Source organism: Cebidichthys violaceus, unplaced genomic scaffold (assembly GCF_023349555.1).
Source record: "Cebidichthys violaceus isolate CVI_PGR_0920_01 unplaced genomic scaffold, fCebVio1.0.p SCAF_10, whole genome shotgun sequence".
NCBI lineage: Eukaryota > Metazoa > Chordata > Actinopteri > Perciformes > Stichaeidae > Cebidichthys > Cebidichthys violaceus.
Window position 1 is genome coordinate 17,332,914 of NW_027176263.1, and position 20,731 is coordinate 17,353,644.

The window sequence follows — 20,731 nt, forward strand, 5'->3', positions numbered from 1 at the left end:
TGTTTTCCTCAAAAATTGTTATTAAAGTGCGCTGGTTTTAAACAGGTTATTACTAATTTCCCAAAACTTGGACTAAATGTAACGGCCCTGCATTGTTTAAATTCCTTTAAATGTAAACCTTTTCTGTAATGTCACGTCTGCTGTGGACATCTCACTCTCTCTGGAGGCTTCTCAATGTAGACCCGGTAGATTATGATCCACTTCTCCTTCTTTATTTTACATGAAAGAGGTACTTAGTGTTGCATTGTACTTAGTATTGCATTGTATTTAGTATTGTATTGTATTTCTACAAGGTTAAGGAACCTGCATAGAGGGACATTTAAAAAGGACAAGCTAGTATTTTCTCAGTAGTATTTCTACGTTTTTATTATCATTATTCTTTTTGCTTTCACTTTGACTGTAATGTCTTCTTCTAGGCTGTTTCATCCATGGAGCTTGAGTAGGTGTTTCTCTTTCCTTTGTTGAAATACATATGTTTCTGCTCATGCTAATTATGTACTTTTTTTTCTTCTATTCAAATAATCAGGAATTACAATTAATTCGGGCCTAAAATCAGGGGCCGGCTCCAGCTGTACTGTGAGCTGCATCTCTTCTGGCAGTGGCTGCAGCTGAAGCCCGCCGGGCCTCGCTCTGAGCCCCGTGTGGGCTGGCGGCCGCGAGCAGCACGGCGAGGGGCTCTGCCGACTCTGCTGGGGCCGGAGAGAAGGAGGGAGAACCGAGGAGCAGCAGGGGAGGAGAGAGGCCAGAGCAGAGATCTGGAGATCTGTCAGCAACGAGGCTTAGCTCAGCGCTCCCTCCGTGCCAGCAGACCTCAGGCCACAGATTGAGAGGAATTACCTCAAACTAAATGAAATGGCAGAGTGCAATGAGTGTGTGTGTGTTTGTGTGGGAGACCATTTTCTGCTTTGTTCTCTCGGGCCCTGGACAAGCAAGAACATTTAAAAAGAGGACATGCTGGAGGTACTCGGGGGACATGTCCGGGGTGACCCGCTGAAGGAGAGGATCATATTCTACACGACCCTCGAGATAAATTGGAACAGGCTTAGAGAGGCGCGGTGGCGTGATGTGAGCAAACCTAAACGGAGCGCGGACGTCAACACACACTCCATCCGTCGCTGAAAGCTTACAAGACGTCGGGACGGTGACATGAATCACTCAGCAAGTATCACAATGAAGCAGAGACATCGTGTCCGCTGGCAGAAGAACACCCAACAGCTTCTGACTCACTACAGGTACAAACCAAAGACCAGGTCCGGAGGAGGTTCACGAGAAAACCCAAAGCTGAGTGACATTTAAGAAAATCCAGATCTAGAGGAGATGCTCATGATCGTGTTCAGAGAAGACTTGGTTTGTAGATTTCTTCTGGCCAGGAGATGGCAGTACTTGACAAGACCAGTGTTGATGTACTCTCTTTTCTGCTCAGCTATCCTGAAGGCAAAAATATATATATATATATATATATATATATATATATATATATATATATATACACATATATATATATATATATATATATATATACACACATATATATATATATATATATATATATACACACATATATATATATATATATATATATATACACACATATATATATATATATATATATATATATATATATATTTATACACACATATATATATATATATATATATATATATACACACATATATATATATATATATATATATATATATATATATATATATATATATATATATATATATATATATATATATATATATATATATTTATACACATACATATATCTGGTCTGTAACACAAGGAAATGAAAGTACCTTTTTCCTACTGCCTGGATTATGGTTTTGTTATAGTATCTAGTGGACTTGTACTACCAGAGTACAGTATATCATAGGCTACTCTCCTCGTACAGCGTAACCAATAGCTAGTTAGGGATTGGTCCATCCATCCATCCTATCTACCTTCCTATCCAACCGAAATTTAGGAAATTCAATGTATTTTCCATTTTGAGTTTCCACCCAGATACAACGTGTCGACTGTCAGCGACACAATTCAGAAGAGAAGCTGTAGCAATCAAATGTGTCACGTGTCAAAAACTGAATGTGAAATCACCGTGGTTACTCAAAATAAAAGAATGAAAATGGGCATTAAAACATGAAGAAAGGATCACTTTGTTAAAAGCTATGTGGTATTTTGCAGACTTGACTTTCTACAGTGCAGCTCTCCTTGAAAATTGAAATCGTAGACGGTCTCTCTACACTTTCATGAGAAATGATGTCTTAAGTGTGCTCTGGGAGTCTACTACACATTCTTCAGATCGGGTTTCAATACTCTTTGAACTCGCATTCAGTATCACACGCTCGTAGCGCTACCCCACCCGCACCACCGGGACAAATGGAAGCATGGCGGAGCAAAACGAGGAGAGGCCGGCTTTGAGGAACAAAAGGCAAACCGAGATGCGACGGCGTCAATAAAGTCGTGGAACTATTGTCGTATTTCTTCTCTGTCATCTTTACAACAACTGGAGAGTGAGCGCCGTACGCGTGCTGCGTCGGCACAGTTGCGCCGCCCTTAGAACAATGCTGGTGACACGCTGGTGGAGCGGTGGCGTCGGGGTGGGGGTGGGGGGGGATTAGGGGGAGCTGGTGTCAGGTCTGGAGCGACAGAGAGAGATCTGTGAACAGATAGTGTGAGTGCATCTGTGTGAGCTTTGGCAGACAGGACTTCATCTGTTCCACAGAACAGTTCACATAAACACGCGGGACGTTTTTAAGACATTTCAGTTCCAACATGAACATATACAGATTGTTAAAGTTATTCAAAAGACCCGGAAATGAAAAGGTACCCAGAAGCTCCCTAAACAGAGAGCAGCTTCCGTGAGCTCGTATCTAGCAAGACAACGGCTGCAGCTGTTTTGACAGCAATGTGTCACTGACTCAACCCCTGCTGTTTAGACCAACATCTGGTGATGCATGCTCATTTCACAGTTAACCAAACAACTGGCAGACACCGGGCCACATTTCCATGATGAGGCTAATGAGGACGGTCCCGAATGTCCGCATGGACGATGGGAATGGACCATTCCTGGCATTCCTGACGATCAGCAGCAGCATTTACTAAAACGTAGCTTCCTATCGGAAAAAAACGTCCACTTTCAAGAGAGCCGAGTTGACACACATAACCTCTGACCTTATGGTGCTTTATGAGGGAAAATGAGATGAAGACATCCGCAGGGTACATTTCAGAAGACGCCAGTCAAGAAGTTTGCGAGCACGAGAACAGGTTTGACTAGCCTACAGATACATAACATCAGCACGCATACAACACTATTTTATTATGAATATTTTAAGGAGACTGGCCAAAGATGACCTCAGATTTAACAAAACCGTTCAGAGAAGAAGTGCTGCAAATGAAACACTAGTTTGAGTGCAGGATAAGAGAAACGCATTGCAACAGAAAACTACATTTAAAAGAGTCTAATTTACACACATCTACGGTGGTGATCGCTCATCTGGTTAAAAAACCTTCTGCAGGTAGGTCTCTGTGTGACCGTCTATGAGAAGTCCGTCATTGGTTGTGTGTGGTAAGACTTCATTGGACCTTCACAGTTTATTGCCAGGTAAATTAAACCGATATTTGGACCAGGTTCCTGGAAAAAGGACCGTGTTTATTTCCATTTTTACCATGAAACCATAGCCCTTAGTACGACCAGTGTCTCCAGCTTTTCACTGGTACTGTAGTTACATATCCATAAAGATGATGGTCAAAACTAATACTGAACATCCTAGCACCAAACACACAGACATCCTAACACCAAACACAGACATCCTAACATCAAACACACAGACATCCTAACATCAAACACACAGACATCCTAACATCAAACACACAGACATCCTAACATCAAACAAACAGACATCCTAACACCAAACACACAGACATCCTAACACCAAACACACTGACATCCTAACATCAAACACACAGACATCCTAACACCAAACACACAGACATCCTAACACCAAACACACTGACATCATAACACCAAACACACTGACATCCTAACATCAAACACACAGACATCCTAACACCAAACACACAGACATCCTAACATCAAACACACTGACATCATAACATCAAACACACTGACATCCTAACATCAAACACACAGACATCCTAACACCAAACACACAGACATCCTAACATCAAACACACTGACATCATAACATCAAACACACAGACATCATAACATCAAACACACTGACATCATAACACCAAACACACTGACATCATAACATCAAACACACTGACATCATAACACCAAACACACTGACATCATAACACCAAACACAGACATCATAGCACCAAACACACTGACATCATAACACCAAACACACTGACATCATAACACCAAACACACTGACATCATAACACCAAACACACTGACATCATAACACCAAACACACTGACATCATAACACCAAACACACTGACATCATAACACCAAACACACTGACATCATAACATCAAACACACTGACATCATAACACCAAACACACTGACATCATAACACCAAACACAGACATCATAGCACCAAACACACTGACATCATAACACCAAACACACTGACATCATAACATCAAACACACAGACATCCTAACATCAAACACACTGACATCCTAACACCAAACACAGACATCCTAACATCAAACACACAGACGTCCTAACACCAAACACACAGACATCATAACATCAAACACACAGACATCCTAACACCAAACACACAGACATCATAACACCAAACACAGACATCCTAACATCAAACACACAGACGTCCTAACACCAAACACACAGACATCCTAACACCAAACACACAGACATCATAACACCAAACACACAGACATCCTAACACCAAACACACAGACATCATAACACCAAACACAGACATCCTAACATCAAACACACAGACGTCCTAACATCAAACACAGACATCCTAACATCAAACACACAGACATCATAACATCAAACACAGACATCCTAACACCAAACACACAGACATCATAACATCAAACACACAGACGTCATAACACCAAACACAGACATCCTAACATCAAACACACAGACATCCTAACATCAAACACACAGACATCATAACATCAAACACACAGACATCCTAACACCAAACACACAGACATCCTAACATCAAACACACAGACATCCTAACATCAAACACACAGACACCCTAACACCAAACACACAGACATCATAACACCAAACACACAGACATCATAACACCAAACACAGACATCCTAACATCAAACACACAGACGTCCTAACATCAAACACACAGACATCCTAACATCAAACACACAGACGTCCTAACATCAAACACAGACATCCTAACATCAAACACACAGACATCATAACATCAAACACAGACATCCTAACACCAAACACACAGACATCATAACATCAAACACACAGACATCATAACATCAAACACAGACGTCCTAACACCAAACACACAGACATCATAACACCAAACACACAGACATCATAACACCAAACACACAGACGTCCTAACACCAAACACACAGACGTCCTAACATCAAACACAGACGTCCTAACATCAAACACAGACGTCCTAACACCAAACACACTGACATCCTAACACCAAACACACAGACATCCTAACACCAAACACACAGACGTCCTAACATCAAACACACAGACGTCCTAACATCAAACACAGACGTCCTAACACCAAACACACTGACATCCTAACACCAAACACACAGACGTCCTAACACCAAACGCACAGACGTCCTAACATCAAACACAGACATCCTAACACCAAACACACTGACATCCTAACACCAAACACACAGACGTCCTAACACCAAACACACTGACATCCTAACACCAAACACACAGACATCCTAACACCAAACACACTGACATCCTAACACCAAACACACAGACGTCCTAACACCAAACACACTGACATCCTAACACCAAACACACTGACATCCTAGCCTCACATGGGACGTCACTTACTCTTTCAAATTACGTGTTTTCACAGTCTTGTCCAGTTTTAAGACAAAATGCAACGTTCTTGACGTGCAAGATTATCTTTTAAATTTATAATATATATATATATATATATATATATATATATATATATATATATATATAATATGTGTAATTCATGGCACAACTCAAACAGGATCAAGTCATTATTTGGTGACAGCCATTGACTACTGTACATATTTGATCACAAATAAGGTCCCATATTGGTCCACCAGAAGGGGCGGGGCTTTGCCTCTCTATTGCTGATTTCTTACCTATAAGGCCATAGGAAAGGAACTTGTTGACAGAAGTGAGGGCGAGGCCTGTGATTGGTCCAGTGGTGTCCTCGGAGCGGACCACTTCTAGGAAGGGCCTCAGAAAAACGTTTGGCTCGACATCAGAGAGCTCTGTGGAGACAGAAAGACACACACACACACAAGATGAGATCTCTGACATCTGTTCTGATATGTGCTTATTTACCAATCACTAACAATAATTCAAATCAATTTGATGATATATACACAGCAGTCTTTAATGTGCTTTCCCCCTGCACTCCATATGACAGGCTGTGTACACAGCCCTGCTGCCCTTATGAGGCCCGATCAGTGAGGAGTTAACGTCGCACCGGGCCGGAAGCTCTCGGCTGATTTAAAAGGAAAAGTTCAACCAAGTCGGGGAAAATGCTTCCTCAATTTCTCACTTCAAGACAATATCGAGCGTTTTCGATATAGAGATGAGAAGATAAATAAACGTGCATCTTCACAGCACCTACACAACACGTCAATATTCACCCATTCACACACACACACACACACACACACACACACAGGACAAAGGACACTTGGCCCTGCGGACTGGAGGAGCCGAGATCAACCCGCTGACTTACTGAAGTTCCTTTTCAATCATGACTGACGATCAAACTAGAAGATAAATGAACGTTCGACGGCCTTCACTGTCGGTCTGTATTTGTTCATGTTTCACAAAAGGCCATAAACGTCCAAATACTTTAGTTTATGAGCAAATAACTGCAAAATGAATGACCCCATCAGCCTAAAGTAGACTTGTGTCAGTGCTAGTAGAGCAAGTGTTAGCATGCTAACACGCTAAACCAAACGGTGAGCATATAAACATTAGCATGGTAGCACGCTCGTGTTAACTCAAGCTTAAGTTTAAACGCGGCGTAGTGAAGCCGGCGAGCGTGATCACATGACTGATAGAAACACTGGTTATCATGTCTAGCATCATACAAAGAACACCAGATCACTGTTAAATGCTTTAGGAACACGAGGTCTTCAAAATCTATGTTTGAGGAAATATTTTGCTGCCAAATCAAATAGTTTACAGGATATTAAACCTTTGTTTCTTTATAATGAATTTAATAATTAACATGTTTCTTTACAGGGCTTCTAATAAGGCATTAAAGTAGTCCATGAATATGAGATATGAGTTTACATATAATCACTAATGGTCTATATAATGACCCGGTAAAATGGAATCTATCAGAAGCAAACCATAATGGTCAATATTAGCGTCTCCAAGCCGACCAATAGAATAACAGGATCCAGCAGATCCTCCTCTGTAATCCGCTCCCAGAGGAGCTTCGCTGGGCGTTCCTCTCTGGGAGACCACCACTCCAACAGTCCCTCTCTTTCTCCGGAGAGTTCAGAGCAAAAGGGGGCAAAAATACAAAACAGGTAAAACAACAACGGGGAAAATTAGTGGAGTCACGCACGGCGCTGTGAAATGTTGAGCCCGGAGTGCTCGCCGCAGCAATACCGTGAGGATTATGGCTTTCTTAAGAGCAGCTCCACTCCAGACGAGGAAAAACAACTTGGACTTCAAACACGCCGAGGAGAGTGTCCAAGCGCACATGTGACCGCCGGGCATGAGCCTGACACCCAATACCCCTGCAGCTCGTTTACAAATCAAATATGAAATCATTTGGAAATGTACAGTCTTTTTAATCGGCCGCCAGGTCGCTTTCAAAAGCAAAGATCTTACCTGCTGCTTTATTGCATGTTTTTCCTTCTGGTCTTTAATTTAGTTATTGTTAAATCAGAGAGTGAATTTAGCAGAAAAACAAAGACATAGGAACAGATATCAGTGATAACTTCTGAGGGAGTGAGACGCTGTTGGTTTGACCCGTCCATCAGCTGCCAGAAAACTTTTTAAAGAGGCTTTTTGTGTGCCATTACTTTACAGTGTGGTGGTGGTGGTGGTGGTGGTGGGGGGGGGGCAGGGTGGTTCAAATGAATCTGTCAATAGATCCTGATGAAGACTTCATCAGAGGCGATCACCCTGTAAGTGCCACGGCTGCGTTCCCAAAGACCACAGATTGGAAAACTCAATTGTGTCGTATTGATCCAGCCGGCCATCGGCGAACGGGGGGCCGACGGGGGCGGTCTGTCGGCGGGCCACCGCCAATCTTCTTAAATAAAGTCTAAATACAGGCTCAGTACTGCGACTCAATCTCCGGAGCTTGTGGAGTGGAGTGAGATAAATAACGGCGGCAGCAGGCGTGGTGAGGCAATCATTCTATAACCGGGTTAACCTCTGGCTGACATTGACCAAAATAAAAAGTGAGAAAGAAAAGAGACGCGGGATTAAACGGGCTCAACCAGGCGTGCATGTTGCCATCTAAGGGCCGAGTCTGCTGGGTACAAGTCCTCATAGAAGAGTGCGTACAAGTCCAACTCCAGGTCCGCTTAATTGGTAAAAAAAGAAAAAGAGGTTTGTGAAATGAGCGCATTACGATTCACCGTGAACCTAATCCTATGTACCTTCACCATGCTGGAGCTCCATCTCTGTGTCAGCAGCTGTAGTGAGAGTATCCAGCCATGTGTGGATTACCTCCCCAAATGACCCCAGCAACGAGAGAGAGGAGAGGGGGGGGGGGGACCTTTGCCCCAGGAGAGCACCGCGGGATGAGGCCATCTTTAACACATGCACATCTATTGGCACTGGAGCAGAAAAGGCTTAGAACACAGGGAGCGCCAGCAGGAGATGAATCTGAGCTGCAAGTGCTCCGTATTGTCCAGACAACAAGAGAAACACAAAGAGCAAGAAATGAAACACAAACAATACCTGCAGCCGACCAGAGCATCTGAAATATAAAACAAACACTTCAGTGTGAGGGCCGCAGAGAGTCCAGGGCTGTGCAAACACAGTCACAGAGCACTAGAAGCAGAACCAGAGGAGGATTACATCTACGGCATCGAAAACGGGGAAGCCTCCTCGTCTCACGAAAGAAAGTTAAACAAAGAACACGCTGAATGTTGTCCAAATAGTACGAGAATGTTGCACCGCTTATACGACTTTGCGTATGCCAGTGATATTCAGGCTGGGGGAAAATGATTTCTATGCACCTGTGTGGGAGACACTTTTTAATCTTTACCCTCCTGGCTCCATCATTATGTAGTCACAGGTGTTAATCACACTGCCGTGCAAAAGTATAGATATAGTTTTGTTATGTTTATCACTACACAAAGTGATGGTGATTCATGTTATTCATTTAAAAATACACTAGTAAAAAAATCAGATTTCCGGCGTACGACGGCGGCCGTGACACGGTGTGCTGTATGCTGCTGTATGAAGTGCATCTATATGTGCAGACAGCAGCAGAAGAAGCGTGTGGAGAAAGCACTGCAGCAGACACCTGTGTGCTCTCAAGCTTTCAGCGAAAATGGACAAAACTAGACGACACCTTCTCTGAAAGGCAGAGAGGGGAGCAGCAGATGAAGGAGGGGTGAACTCCCCCCCCCCCCTTCTTTGACCGACGCAGCGGCCCAAAACCAAACACTGATGGTTATTGATCTGGACCTCTTCAGCTGCTAAAATTAAGAGGCAGGGTCCTCGGTTGCGATGCGGAGGAGAAAGGCAACGCTCTAACAAGAGCAGCGAGGCTAAACGAAATCCAGGGAGAATCCTGCTGTTCATCTGCCGAACAAAGTCCCCCACCACAGTCTTCTGATCCATCGGTCGGGAGGAGTTTGATGAATGTCAGCCTTGCTCGGCCCTCGGCCCCCGCCCTCCTTTCATTCAGTCTTCTTCCCTACCCTCGGCCCCCGTATTCCACTGAATGAAATTGACACTTGTGGACGGGGGCAATTAGGCTGGAACGATGCCGTGGCGCTCCATACGGTCATTTCATTGGGCCACGGTGGTATTTCATAGATGCTTGGAACAATGCCTCTGCACAACCTAAACAGGCAATTTGAAAGCCCTGGAGAAATTAAAACTTCCTAAAATGCTTGGGAGGACGGCTGTAATGGCTACTGCAGGGCAGCGCCTCCTAGAGGGCTGCATGGAATATAGTTTGCATTTGTATTTACAAGAAGGCGGTTCCCGGAGTGTTCAAGGAGCAGAGAACAAACGGCCTTCCGATCACTCGTAAGCTGCTGAAGCCGAATCACTCGAAAGACGTCTTCACGTCGCTTCTTCAGAACAGCTGCAGTGAAAACACATTCACACTCAGGCCGACTGGTTCTGGTTCGAGTTTCAGTTATTGAATAAAAAGCCTTTGCGTGTGTTTTATGCACGTTTGTAATCCCGAGCAGTTAAATAACAGAAGAAAAAAAATCCCGCCTAACAAACAAATAAGCGCGTAGTGGAACGTTGGTGTAGTAATTAGTAATTACAGCTTTAAGACGGACAAGCTGGGAAGACTAATTTAAAGAACGTGAATTGTTCATTTTCCAAACCAGTGCTGTGTCTAAACTTTAATGTTGTTTTTTTGTAATGTAGCTAAAGTACAGTGAAGTGGTCTTTGTCATGTCCGTCCAGTTCTAGAGCTTCAACCGTCACCTGCATCGTCAGAAAACAAAGAGGACTTCTACTTCCACAGCTACTGCTGCTTCACGTTTCTATTTGGGTTCAGAGGTCAGGAGTCTTCAGATGTGACGTGTTGCATATCTGTCACTCATCCTTTTATCGTTAGAGCGAATCAACGTGACAATATTAACAGGACACAACGTCTAAATCAGACGTGTTTTTCTGTGTTTAATGCACACACTGTCACTGCAATCCCCCCGAAAACCTGTTTAGACACAATTTGAAATGACTGAACTAAAAGCAAATCATTTATGAAGATGGAGCTTTAATGAACGGCTCTACGTTTCACCCGCATTGTCATTGGAGAATAAGTATGTGTGTTCTGCCTCCTCCTCATCTTTCAATGACACGTCTTACAGAGTCACAGCACTCCCCCACCAGTCCATCCTTTGTTTACCACAACTGACGCTAAAGACGCCGCCGCTGAAGACACGCAGCGCCGGTTACAACCTCTGACCCAGAGGGCTGATCATTCACACACACTGGAGCTCCTGGGATGAGTGTGTGTGTGTGTGTGTGTGTGTGTGTGTGTGTGTGTGTGTGTGGAGGGGTGAATGCGGTAGATGGAGCTGCTGCAAAGATTTAGGGAATGTAGGCAAAAAAAATAAAAGAGTAAACTACAACGTTGAAGTCTCTCTCCCTCTGTGCGTTGTTATCACAGCTTCTCCTCTCTCTGTTCACATAAATGACTGTCCACGTGCCTTTTAGTGGGTGTGAGCGTGCGTGGTAGTGCATGTGAGCGTGCCCCACTGGTTAGCTCAGTGGAAGCGCAGAACCCACCTTCCGGTAAACAGCGTTAGCTCAGGCGTTGTGTTGAGATCTGTTGGGAGGCTAGTTAGCGATATGCGCCCCCTAATGGCACTGTGAGGGACTGTGAGGGACTGTTTGACTAGCGAGGGCTAGCTGGTCCCGGCTCTCTCGTAGTGAATCTCTGCGTTGCTTCTGTGTTCTCGGTGAGAGAATATCTCAGCTCAGCAGAGGTGAAGCCATGGCAGGAAGTCGGCTGAGTCGGTTCAGTCTGCCCGTGACGCCATATACCCACGTAGCTAATGCTAACAGCAGCTGCCTGGAGGCGTCAGGGTGATGGGAGTAAATGAGTGAGTGGGCTGATGTAGTTTCCACTGAAGCTGAGTATTGAATGGGATGTCGCCTCCTTCCTGTCTGGGGGGAGAGAGAGAGCCTCTGGAACGACTAAAGGTTTGACCAAAATGCTTTCTTCCGTTCAAAGACGAGTCTTTTCAGCAGCATTTGTGATTCTCCGCAAAAAAAAGCAGAAGCAGTAAAAAATAAGTAGGTGCAGTGAAACAGCATGACTTCATCACCAAACCCTGCCTGGGTCAGAGCCTGCCAGCCACTGTGCTGCTTTGCACCTGTTATCCTGTACATAAAATGTATTTTCTATGCTGCATACTTTGCACAGAGGCCACATTATTCCACTTAATGTGTTCCACAGCCTGCTGTCCCCTCGTGATGGATGGACATACTTTACGCTCAGTGTACTTATAAATAACGGATGTTTTATCGTGCTCAATTCAAACCTGAGGAAGTGCTCACGAACACCAATGTGGGCTGCAGAGGAGGGGAAAGAAGTAATTCACCGGGATTTCATTCGTGTCAAATAGCAGTCCTCACAGGAATACTCTTTCATGGTTAAATATCTTTGTCCTTCATTGAAGCTGACAAAACATCAACTCTTTAAACACTTCTTCAAATGACCTGCCTTGCCACGAGTGCAGCCATCCAATCCAAATCATTCCATTTCATATTGATGCATAAGTGTTTGCTTGTAGTGTCACAGTGACGTGCCCTTCAGATGAGGCGGGCTCGTATTATCACCTCTATTTCCAGAAAAACAAACAGTGGAGAGCAAGACGCACAATTTCCATCCCATCCTCTAACCATGTACCCTTGCCAATGTCAGCATGTGTCTTGGTTAAGATGATGGGCGGGGAGAGAGGAAAGGGGGGGGGGGGGGGGTGAGGACAGGATCAGGAGGAGGGAAGGAGGCACACATTGGGGTAATGAGGTTTGGAGGGCTAGAGGTTGGGTACAGTAGAGGGTTAAGCCGCAGATGGCATCCATACGGCAGGATAAACCAGCACACATGCTCGGGGCTCCGACTGGATTTCACACCCCTCTTGATGAGAACCGCCAATCCACAATGAGAGACGGAGTGCGGTGAGGTCGCAGAGCAACTACAAGACAGAATTTGCCAAGACAAAACTGGAGAGCGCCGTTACAATAACTCACACAAAATTCACTGAATATGGTCCTTTTGGCAGATATTAGCAAAGGCCTTTGAACTGGACACGGAAATTACAAATGAACCCACTTCTAAAGCAAAAGCATGCAGACCGCTGAGAAGCTGAACACCCACTGTTTGCCAACCAGAGAGCGATGACTGATCACCAGAAGTGATGTCATCGGGCCTCCCAAATGAAGGAGAGGACTTTTAGAAAGCTGGCTCAATCATTTTGTAATGCCTCAAAAACAGGACATCATAAAAATCAACATATGACTAAATCAATCAAATCGTTCACAAGATATTCAACCTTTACTTTATTAGAGTACCTTTGTTGTTCTAAATACTTGACTCCTTCCTTTACAGCAGAATAATATGATAGTATGAGATTACAATGACTTCCTCCTCGTCTTTGAGCAGCTGTATAGCGGAGGTTGGGTCTACGGCGTTCTTCTGGTAACACTCGTTGACTTCCTGCTTCTTCACCGGATGTTTTGTTTGAACGCCACCCGGCGCTTCGGAGAATTCCGCCACAGATAAGGCTCCTCTGTGCACACTCGTAGCTCACCACGGCGCCTCCTTCAGCATGAACCGAGCTATACTAGGGGCCGTTGCTCTTATTCATGTTGACAGAGCTACGGCCGACGGGGAAACTCCAACACTTGAACGACCAAAATGTGCGTCTTCATCACTCACTCAGTAAGTCGGGGTCAGACTTTCGTGTTTGTTCCAGCCCGTCATTTCCACAACAAGGATACAAAGAGGCATCAAAGAAACCCGGAACGTAGACGGACACGAGGTGATGAGAGAACGCAGGCAAGAATATGTCAGATGTGGAGGGAGAGAGAGAGGAACAGGCAGCGAACAAAGAGACAAAGCCGTGGTGTGAGGGTGTGTGGAGTTATCGTCCTTATTTGTTTCACCTGCTGCACTCCTTCAGCTCCCACTAATGGCATTCCCACGGGGCCGGAGGGATTCCAGAAAGCACACACTGTACAGGCCCAGTGTGCTGCGTTCACACAGGACACAATGCACCACTGCCAGAGGCTCACACTGCAGCGTTTGTCATTATTTAGACTGCTTTCTACATCTATATTAAAGTCAGCGTGACATATACGTTCAATTCTAGGAAATGTACTGACATCTGAAACAACAACAACAATCCTCGGTTCTTTGCGTTGCCGGAAAAAAACGACGCAAGTTGTAAATGGCGAAACATTCTTGATATGTGAGCCGGTAGTTATTATCAATGGTTAAGCCAAAGTTTTCAGATATCCACACAGTACCAACTTTATGTGGCATACTTGATAGTCAACACAGAACCAGCCGAACTCCTGGGACCTTCAGTTTACACAAAAAACATTACGTCAGCAACGATTCTCGCTAATGACCGAAATCACGGAAGAATGGCCAAACTCAAAAAGACTCTGAGAAGGTTGACGACGTCTTGCGTCACTCCTGTTGAAAGAAGCAGAAGACGAGGCTACAATGGCCAACAGGATCACATGGACAGCAGGTAAGTGTTGACCCAGACAACTGATCTCTTATCAGACCTTTTGTAACGTAGAAATCATTCCGGTGACGTCGGCACGCCTCTTCATCGAGAGTCACTTTCACACGTTGAAATGACAAACTTCCCTGATGGCCGGTAATTCCAGAAGTGACTTGACGACAGGATCAACATTAAAGCTGGCTGTTCTACTCTCCAAAGTAAAGGGGAAGAGAAACATCACTTTAATAAGCAAGTGTCCATCCTGGGAGAAGGACTCCTCTGGTGCTCGACCTCAAGCTTCTTCCTTGCTTTTCCCCATTGAAGGGGATTTTGGGAGTTTTGAAATGTTCCGATGTGAGGGTCCTGGGACAGAGGACGTCGTATTTGTGATTTGTGGTATTGGGCTTTATAAATAACATTGAATTGAATAGTAAAGTTAGTAGTAATGTGACTATGATGCAACATGACTCATCAGACATGACGTGATCAGACAATATCCTAGTTGATACCTGCTTCCATATATCAATATCAATATCAATATAGATATACTCAAGCAGGTACATCAAGAGTTCCAAAACTCTGGCCCTCCTCCAGACTGGACGCCTTTCAAACTTCCACTGAGCTGTCTGAGGGCCATGGTCCACGTCCCTCACATCACAGCCAGCTGCACCATCACCGGTGGGGCTTTAATTACTCTTGAGGCTGGTTGAGGATGACAATAAGCCGACACATCAACAGATAAGCCCTGAAGTTAAGAGGAGTCCCCGTGTGCTCTGAAGTCCAGGAAGCGTGTTCGATGGCATTTCAGATTCAGGACAGAGTGAGGAACTAACCGTGAAAAGGTAGTTTAGCTCCTTGAAAGCTCTAAAGTCTGGATGGAGATGTAGTTGGATTTGACATGTAATTTATTCGAAGCAGGTCTATGTTACTGACAAATAAGATATGTGAGGTTCCCGAGGACTCAGCGGAGAGCCCGGTCATCTCTGCCTCAGCGTACACACCCTCTCATGAATGTAACCACAGCTCATCTCATCAGCACCAACAGGCTGATACTACTGCATTTAGACACGATGCTCGCTTTATAGCCACCCAGCACTGACAGCAAATCCTCTGTGTGTGTTTAATAAATGGCAGCAGTTAGGTAGGATGGCTTAGTCTAAAGTCACCTAATGACTATATTATGAGCCGCAGCATTAAGAGGGATTAATACTAATCTTGGCTGTTCCAGTTTTCCTTCGGCTGAGGGGGTGGCTGCTTTTAAGGGTTCCCCTGGCCGGCAGCTATGTAGCTACTTCCCAAACAAGGCAAACTTACATTACAATGTCGCTTTTGCATGCTGATCACTGCCAAAGGCCCGGCCGATGATCCACGTCCAGGACTACCTGCCGTTTAGCTAGTCCGGAGCAACACACACACATTAATAAAGAGCCTCCCCTACATATAGCACCTCAGCCTGCGCTCTGTATGGCCGGGATCAACGCCCAAATAAACAGAATGTGAGGCTGAGCATACACAGCTGAAAGCCTCGAGCTCCACTCGGCGACCACTCCTGAGCCACACCAGCCATCCAGCAGAATGAGAGCCGATACCAACTACAGAGTAGCAAGTAAATAAAAATATGAATAATTAATAAAAACATGAGGAAAAAACGGCAGCAGTGAAAAGCTACATTCCGTTTTGTCCCACAGTTGATGTCACTAGCGTAACAAGACACATTTGTATTAAATTCATACAAACCGCTGATAGTGTCCCGGTCAAATTGATCGCTATAAGTGGAAGATTATTTTTGGACAAATCGTTTTGTTTTTCATTACAGTAAATATTTTAAATTTAATGTCATTCACTGAGTCCATTTCAGTATTTGTCGCGGCGTAGCAGCCGGGTCAGGACACATGGGGGCTCGTCCCTCTTGTCCCTCTCGTCCCTCTTTGTGCTGGGACTTCTAGGTGAGCTTGGAGAACGTGTAGTTCTGTGCTTCAGATTGAGCTCTGTGTGTCAATGCGCTGGATCTCTTTCCACAGAACACACGCATGCGCAAGCGTTAGCGTCACGTGTTTCGCCCTCCCCATAGCAACACATGGTGACTTTCGGACAGCAGAGGCTTACAGGGGACATTTCTGACGACTGATGCCACACAGGCTCCGAGGCAGGGTGACATTAAAGCCTATCGGGTTTTATCCCCACTGGGGCAGTGAATTGCCCCGCTCAGGAGTGGTTGGAGATGTCCCGGGCCGGCTTAGCAGACCAAGGCGACAAATGTCATAAATGACTCCCCTGTGGGCCTGCATGTCTGCCATACTAGAAACAGCTTTAGGGAAACTCGGGGGGCAACAGGCCTGGATCTAACCGAGCATAGTGCCCCCCCCACCCCCCCCGACAGTCACACTGTTGTAACAGCCCTTCACCTATAGATAAAGGAGGTGTCAGCAAGAAACTGACCAGGCGTTTTGTTTTGTTTGTTTGCTTTTCTCATTTGTACATCCACGTACAAATTCTAACAAAAGCCATAGATGAGTTACAAAGCCTTCCGACGGTGCGGCCTTCTCCTCTGCCAGATCCAAGTTTCCTCAGCGTGTCAACTCGAGGAGGAGGCTGAGTGCTTGAAGAGGGGAGAAAAAACACGAGCCACTTCACTGCTGTTCACATGGCAGCTCACTTTCACTGATGTATAAAGTGCACTTCCCCAGGGCTTGCTGTTTGTCATAAAACATCTCTCAGCACATAATTTAACCAAACTTGAGAGGCAAGAAGGAAAAAAGATGGAATACAAACATCATTTAGTAAAGGGGTGTCGGAGTCTAATACTGAGGCGGTTTGCCAGGAGTGCAGTAATTCTAAACCATGCTGCAGTAAGTGGCTCCTCACAGATACTGTGGGGTAATGTTAGACAGCTGAGCAAATGGGATGGGATCCAGGGAGTGCATTATCTTTATGAATTCGGGACCAGATTTTGCACTGAAAAGTGACAGAGACGTAGGTGTTTGTAAACACATTGTCTCGTGGTCCGCTCTCACAAAAGAATGTTGAAGAGCAAAAAATGAACAGCGTGCAGCAGGCGTCAACGAGCCTTCACGTGTTCTCAGCTAACCTCTGCCTGCAGGATCACCGAGCGAGAAGAGAAACTCGCTACTCCCTGCATCGCTGGTAAATCGTTGGTGTCGTGTATATATATATAAAAAAATAAAAAAAACGTTAGCGTGAACAGATACCCAACAGTATTTGGTTTCCAGCTATTTTGGCTTACGCTACAGACTTTACAAGGATTAGCTCCAAACCACAAAATGGTGGGCCTCACACTCTTCAATGTCCTACACTGCAAAAAGTGTCAACGTAATAAATGTCTGGGAATTACACTGGACTGGGATAAAGACTCAAAATAATGTGTAACACAAAACTGGCAAATGTGCAAAGCTCAAGCTATTCCTGTGATTTTGGTTTGCCGTTAGCTCTTTCAAACATGTAGACATGTTATTTTCCATAAAGTTGGTTTCTGCAGTGCAATGCGTCTCCCTCACAGCGAGCTCGTTCTGCACACGCAAGGCTGCGCCTATCCAATCCGACTGGCATCACGGCCATGGAATGCTGAAGTCCACATTTTTCCCATTCAGCAAGGAAAAACGGCCTTTCAAAGCCAATCAGCTAGAAATGTTGCTTTGTTTTTATTTTCGACTGAACTTCCTGGAACCTATTATGGAGCTGTCAGGGATGTATATTTAGCTATGGCAACACAGGGCCTCCTCGCCCCCTTGCGCCACTGGTCATGTCACCTCTGATAAACAGAAAAACAATTGGTTATCCCTTTTGTCACCTTTAAAGAAAATGGCATGGGTAGTGTGTCTGTGGGCGTAAGTGACAAATACCGTCTGTGTGGCTAAACACAGTGCATGGATGTAGGGTATATATATATATATATATATATATATATATATATATATATATATACATACACGTACCATAACCACACCTTGACTTAATCCACTGGATTCTTCAGAAACAACTGGCAAGAGACGCCACTTCTACTAATTCACAAATACGGTGATAATATAACAAAACTATCACATCTGATGAGATCCTCTTACAATCTGTCCAACAATGGCCACGTAGATCCATTCAGAGGCAACCGACTCTACTGAAGTAGCAGCTATACAGCTGTAGCCTACATCGGGGGTCCACCGGCAGTTCTGTGGTGGGGAAGAGTCACAACGTCCAGCAAAGAAATGGTGATGGTGGCACCTGTGATGCTGTAATAGTCTTTGTAAAGAAAACCAAACTGAAGGTGGAAATGAAAATGGTTGTGGTTGTAACATGCTCACAATGGCAATGTTCACCACGTTGACCGTGTCGGTTTCGTGTATTAGTACACTAAGTAATGTCACTAAGTTAGAGCACACGGATGAAAGGTGAGGAGCTCACCACAAGCCACCAACGACAGTGTTGGGCTGTGAGGACATGTCGTCACCAATGACTTCCTGCTGGCCACCGACGCAGGTCTCTCCTCCACCTTCCTTCTCCTCGACCTCAGCTCCCCCTTCGACAGAGTGGACCACAATGTCAGCCTTCTGAAACACTACGTTGACGTCATTCCTTTGGCTCTTTTCCGTCCCTCCTCTGTTTTGTTCGGAGATGCCGCCTCCTCTCGTGCGCCTCTCTTTTGTGGGGTACCCCAGGGTTCTATTTTGGGTCCCCTCCTATGCTACCCCTGGGGCAAAACATACCTACACATAATATCAATTTCATGCAACGTTGTGCGTCAATAAAGCCTGGTACAGCAGTGTCTCCTGTATTATGTCCTAGCTCTCTGAAATGGGATGTCCAAACATGTCCTGCAGTTGAACTAGCAGCATTAACATCACCTCATCTAGTCTGGGTGCCTTACCTGACGAACTTATATATTTTATATTTTCAGTATTTGTTGTAATATTTATAATAATTGTATCTTCTTATATGTCTTGTTGTGGATTCTACTTTGTAACTTTGTTTTGAAAGGTGCTGTTAAAATGATGCCATTACCATTACTATTTCAGGGTAATGGCAGTAAAAGCTGCAGGTCACTTAAAATACTACTACTGCTTGCTATTGAGGACAATCCTTTCATAATTAAAATGGATCTGTATTGGCCAAAATGAAGCTGATCAAAGAGTTTCAGCGCTGCTCTCCTTTACGACAGCGCTGACGGCTATGCCATCGTTAGACCACAGAGTCTCCATTCATAAAGATTAAGGTAAGAGATACGGTTCCGTTTCCTCTAAATGTACTGGAGCCAACATAGCGTTGTTTTGGGACAACAATGTGTTCGTTGTTGACGTAACGTACAGATAAAATATGACATATCGGTGTCTTTGGGAAAGCACGAGTCTGTTACAGTTCTGTTGGTTCCCCATCATCTCAGACTCGGCAGTGGCCTGGTGTCTCAGAGCTCAGCTGTCACTAATATTGTTAATAAACAATGAGAATTCACTGAGTAACCCTTGTTAGCTGTCTGCAAGCCACAATCTGTGCTCATCAAGTTCATTTGTGAGGAATGAACCTCTAACACCGCTCTGTGCCTCAGAGCAGACGGACACGTCTTCCCTTTAGCGGAGGAACTCAATTTTGGGAGTCAGAATGTAAACTGAATATTTGTGAACAAGGACCTTCAGTGTTTAGGTAGCTGGTGAAAGCTGAGCCAGATTTAGTAGTCTACAGCTGTGATGTGGCAGATCAACATTTAGGTAAATACAAGTATTGGATTTGCATTTGAATCAGTCCATCCCTAACAAAGTAGCATAAAAGATCATTATAATTGAAGCCATTAGGTTCATTACTACTCAAAAGGTGTCAGAAAGCTGAATCAGTGGACGATGTAGGGTCATGAATGTCTGCGCAACATTATTTATAGATATTCCACTCAGGACCCAAGTGGTGTACGGACTGACTACGTGAGAAAAGACACCATCACAACAATCTTATGCATATTCATATTATGTTCTCTGTAATATTGTAAAATTATAACATATAAGTGGAGGCTTCAGATAAGCCCAGTTGGCTTGTTGTCTCTTCCTGCACTGTGATATTATTGAACTGTGTTTCTTTATTTTATCGTTTAAATTGTGTAAAATCAATGAATGAACTAAACGG

At 44.4% G+C, this 20,731-nt stretch overlaps 1 protein-coding gene across 7 annotated transcripts in view; it reads right to left on the reverse strand.

Annotated features, from left to right (window-relative positions):
- The window catches only part of gbf1 (golgi brefeldin A resistant guanine nucleotide exchange factor 1), a 68,235-nt gene that overhangs the window by 30,138 nt on the left and 17,366 nt on the right, over positions 1 to 20,731 (reverse strand). For all 7 annotated transcript variants that reach the window (XM_068728022.1, XM_068728015.1, XM_068728008.1 and 4 more), the window contains one exon: positions 6,326 to 6,457. In XM_068728022.1, coding sequence (XP_068584123.1) covers positions 6,326 to 6,457 — 132 coding nt within the window. The remainder of the gene's footprint in view (positions 1 to 6,325; positions 6,458 to 20,731) is intronic.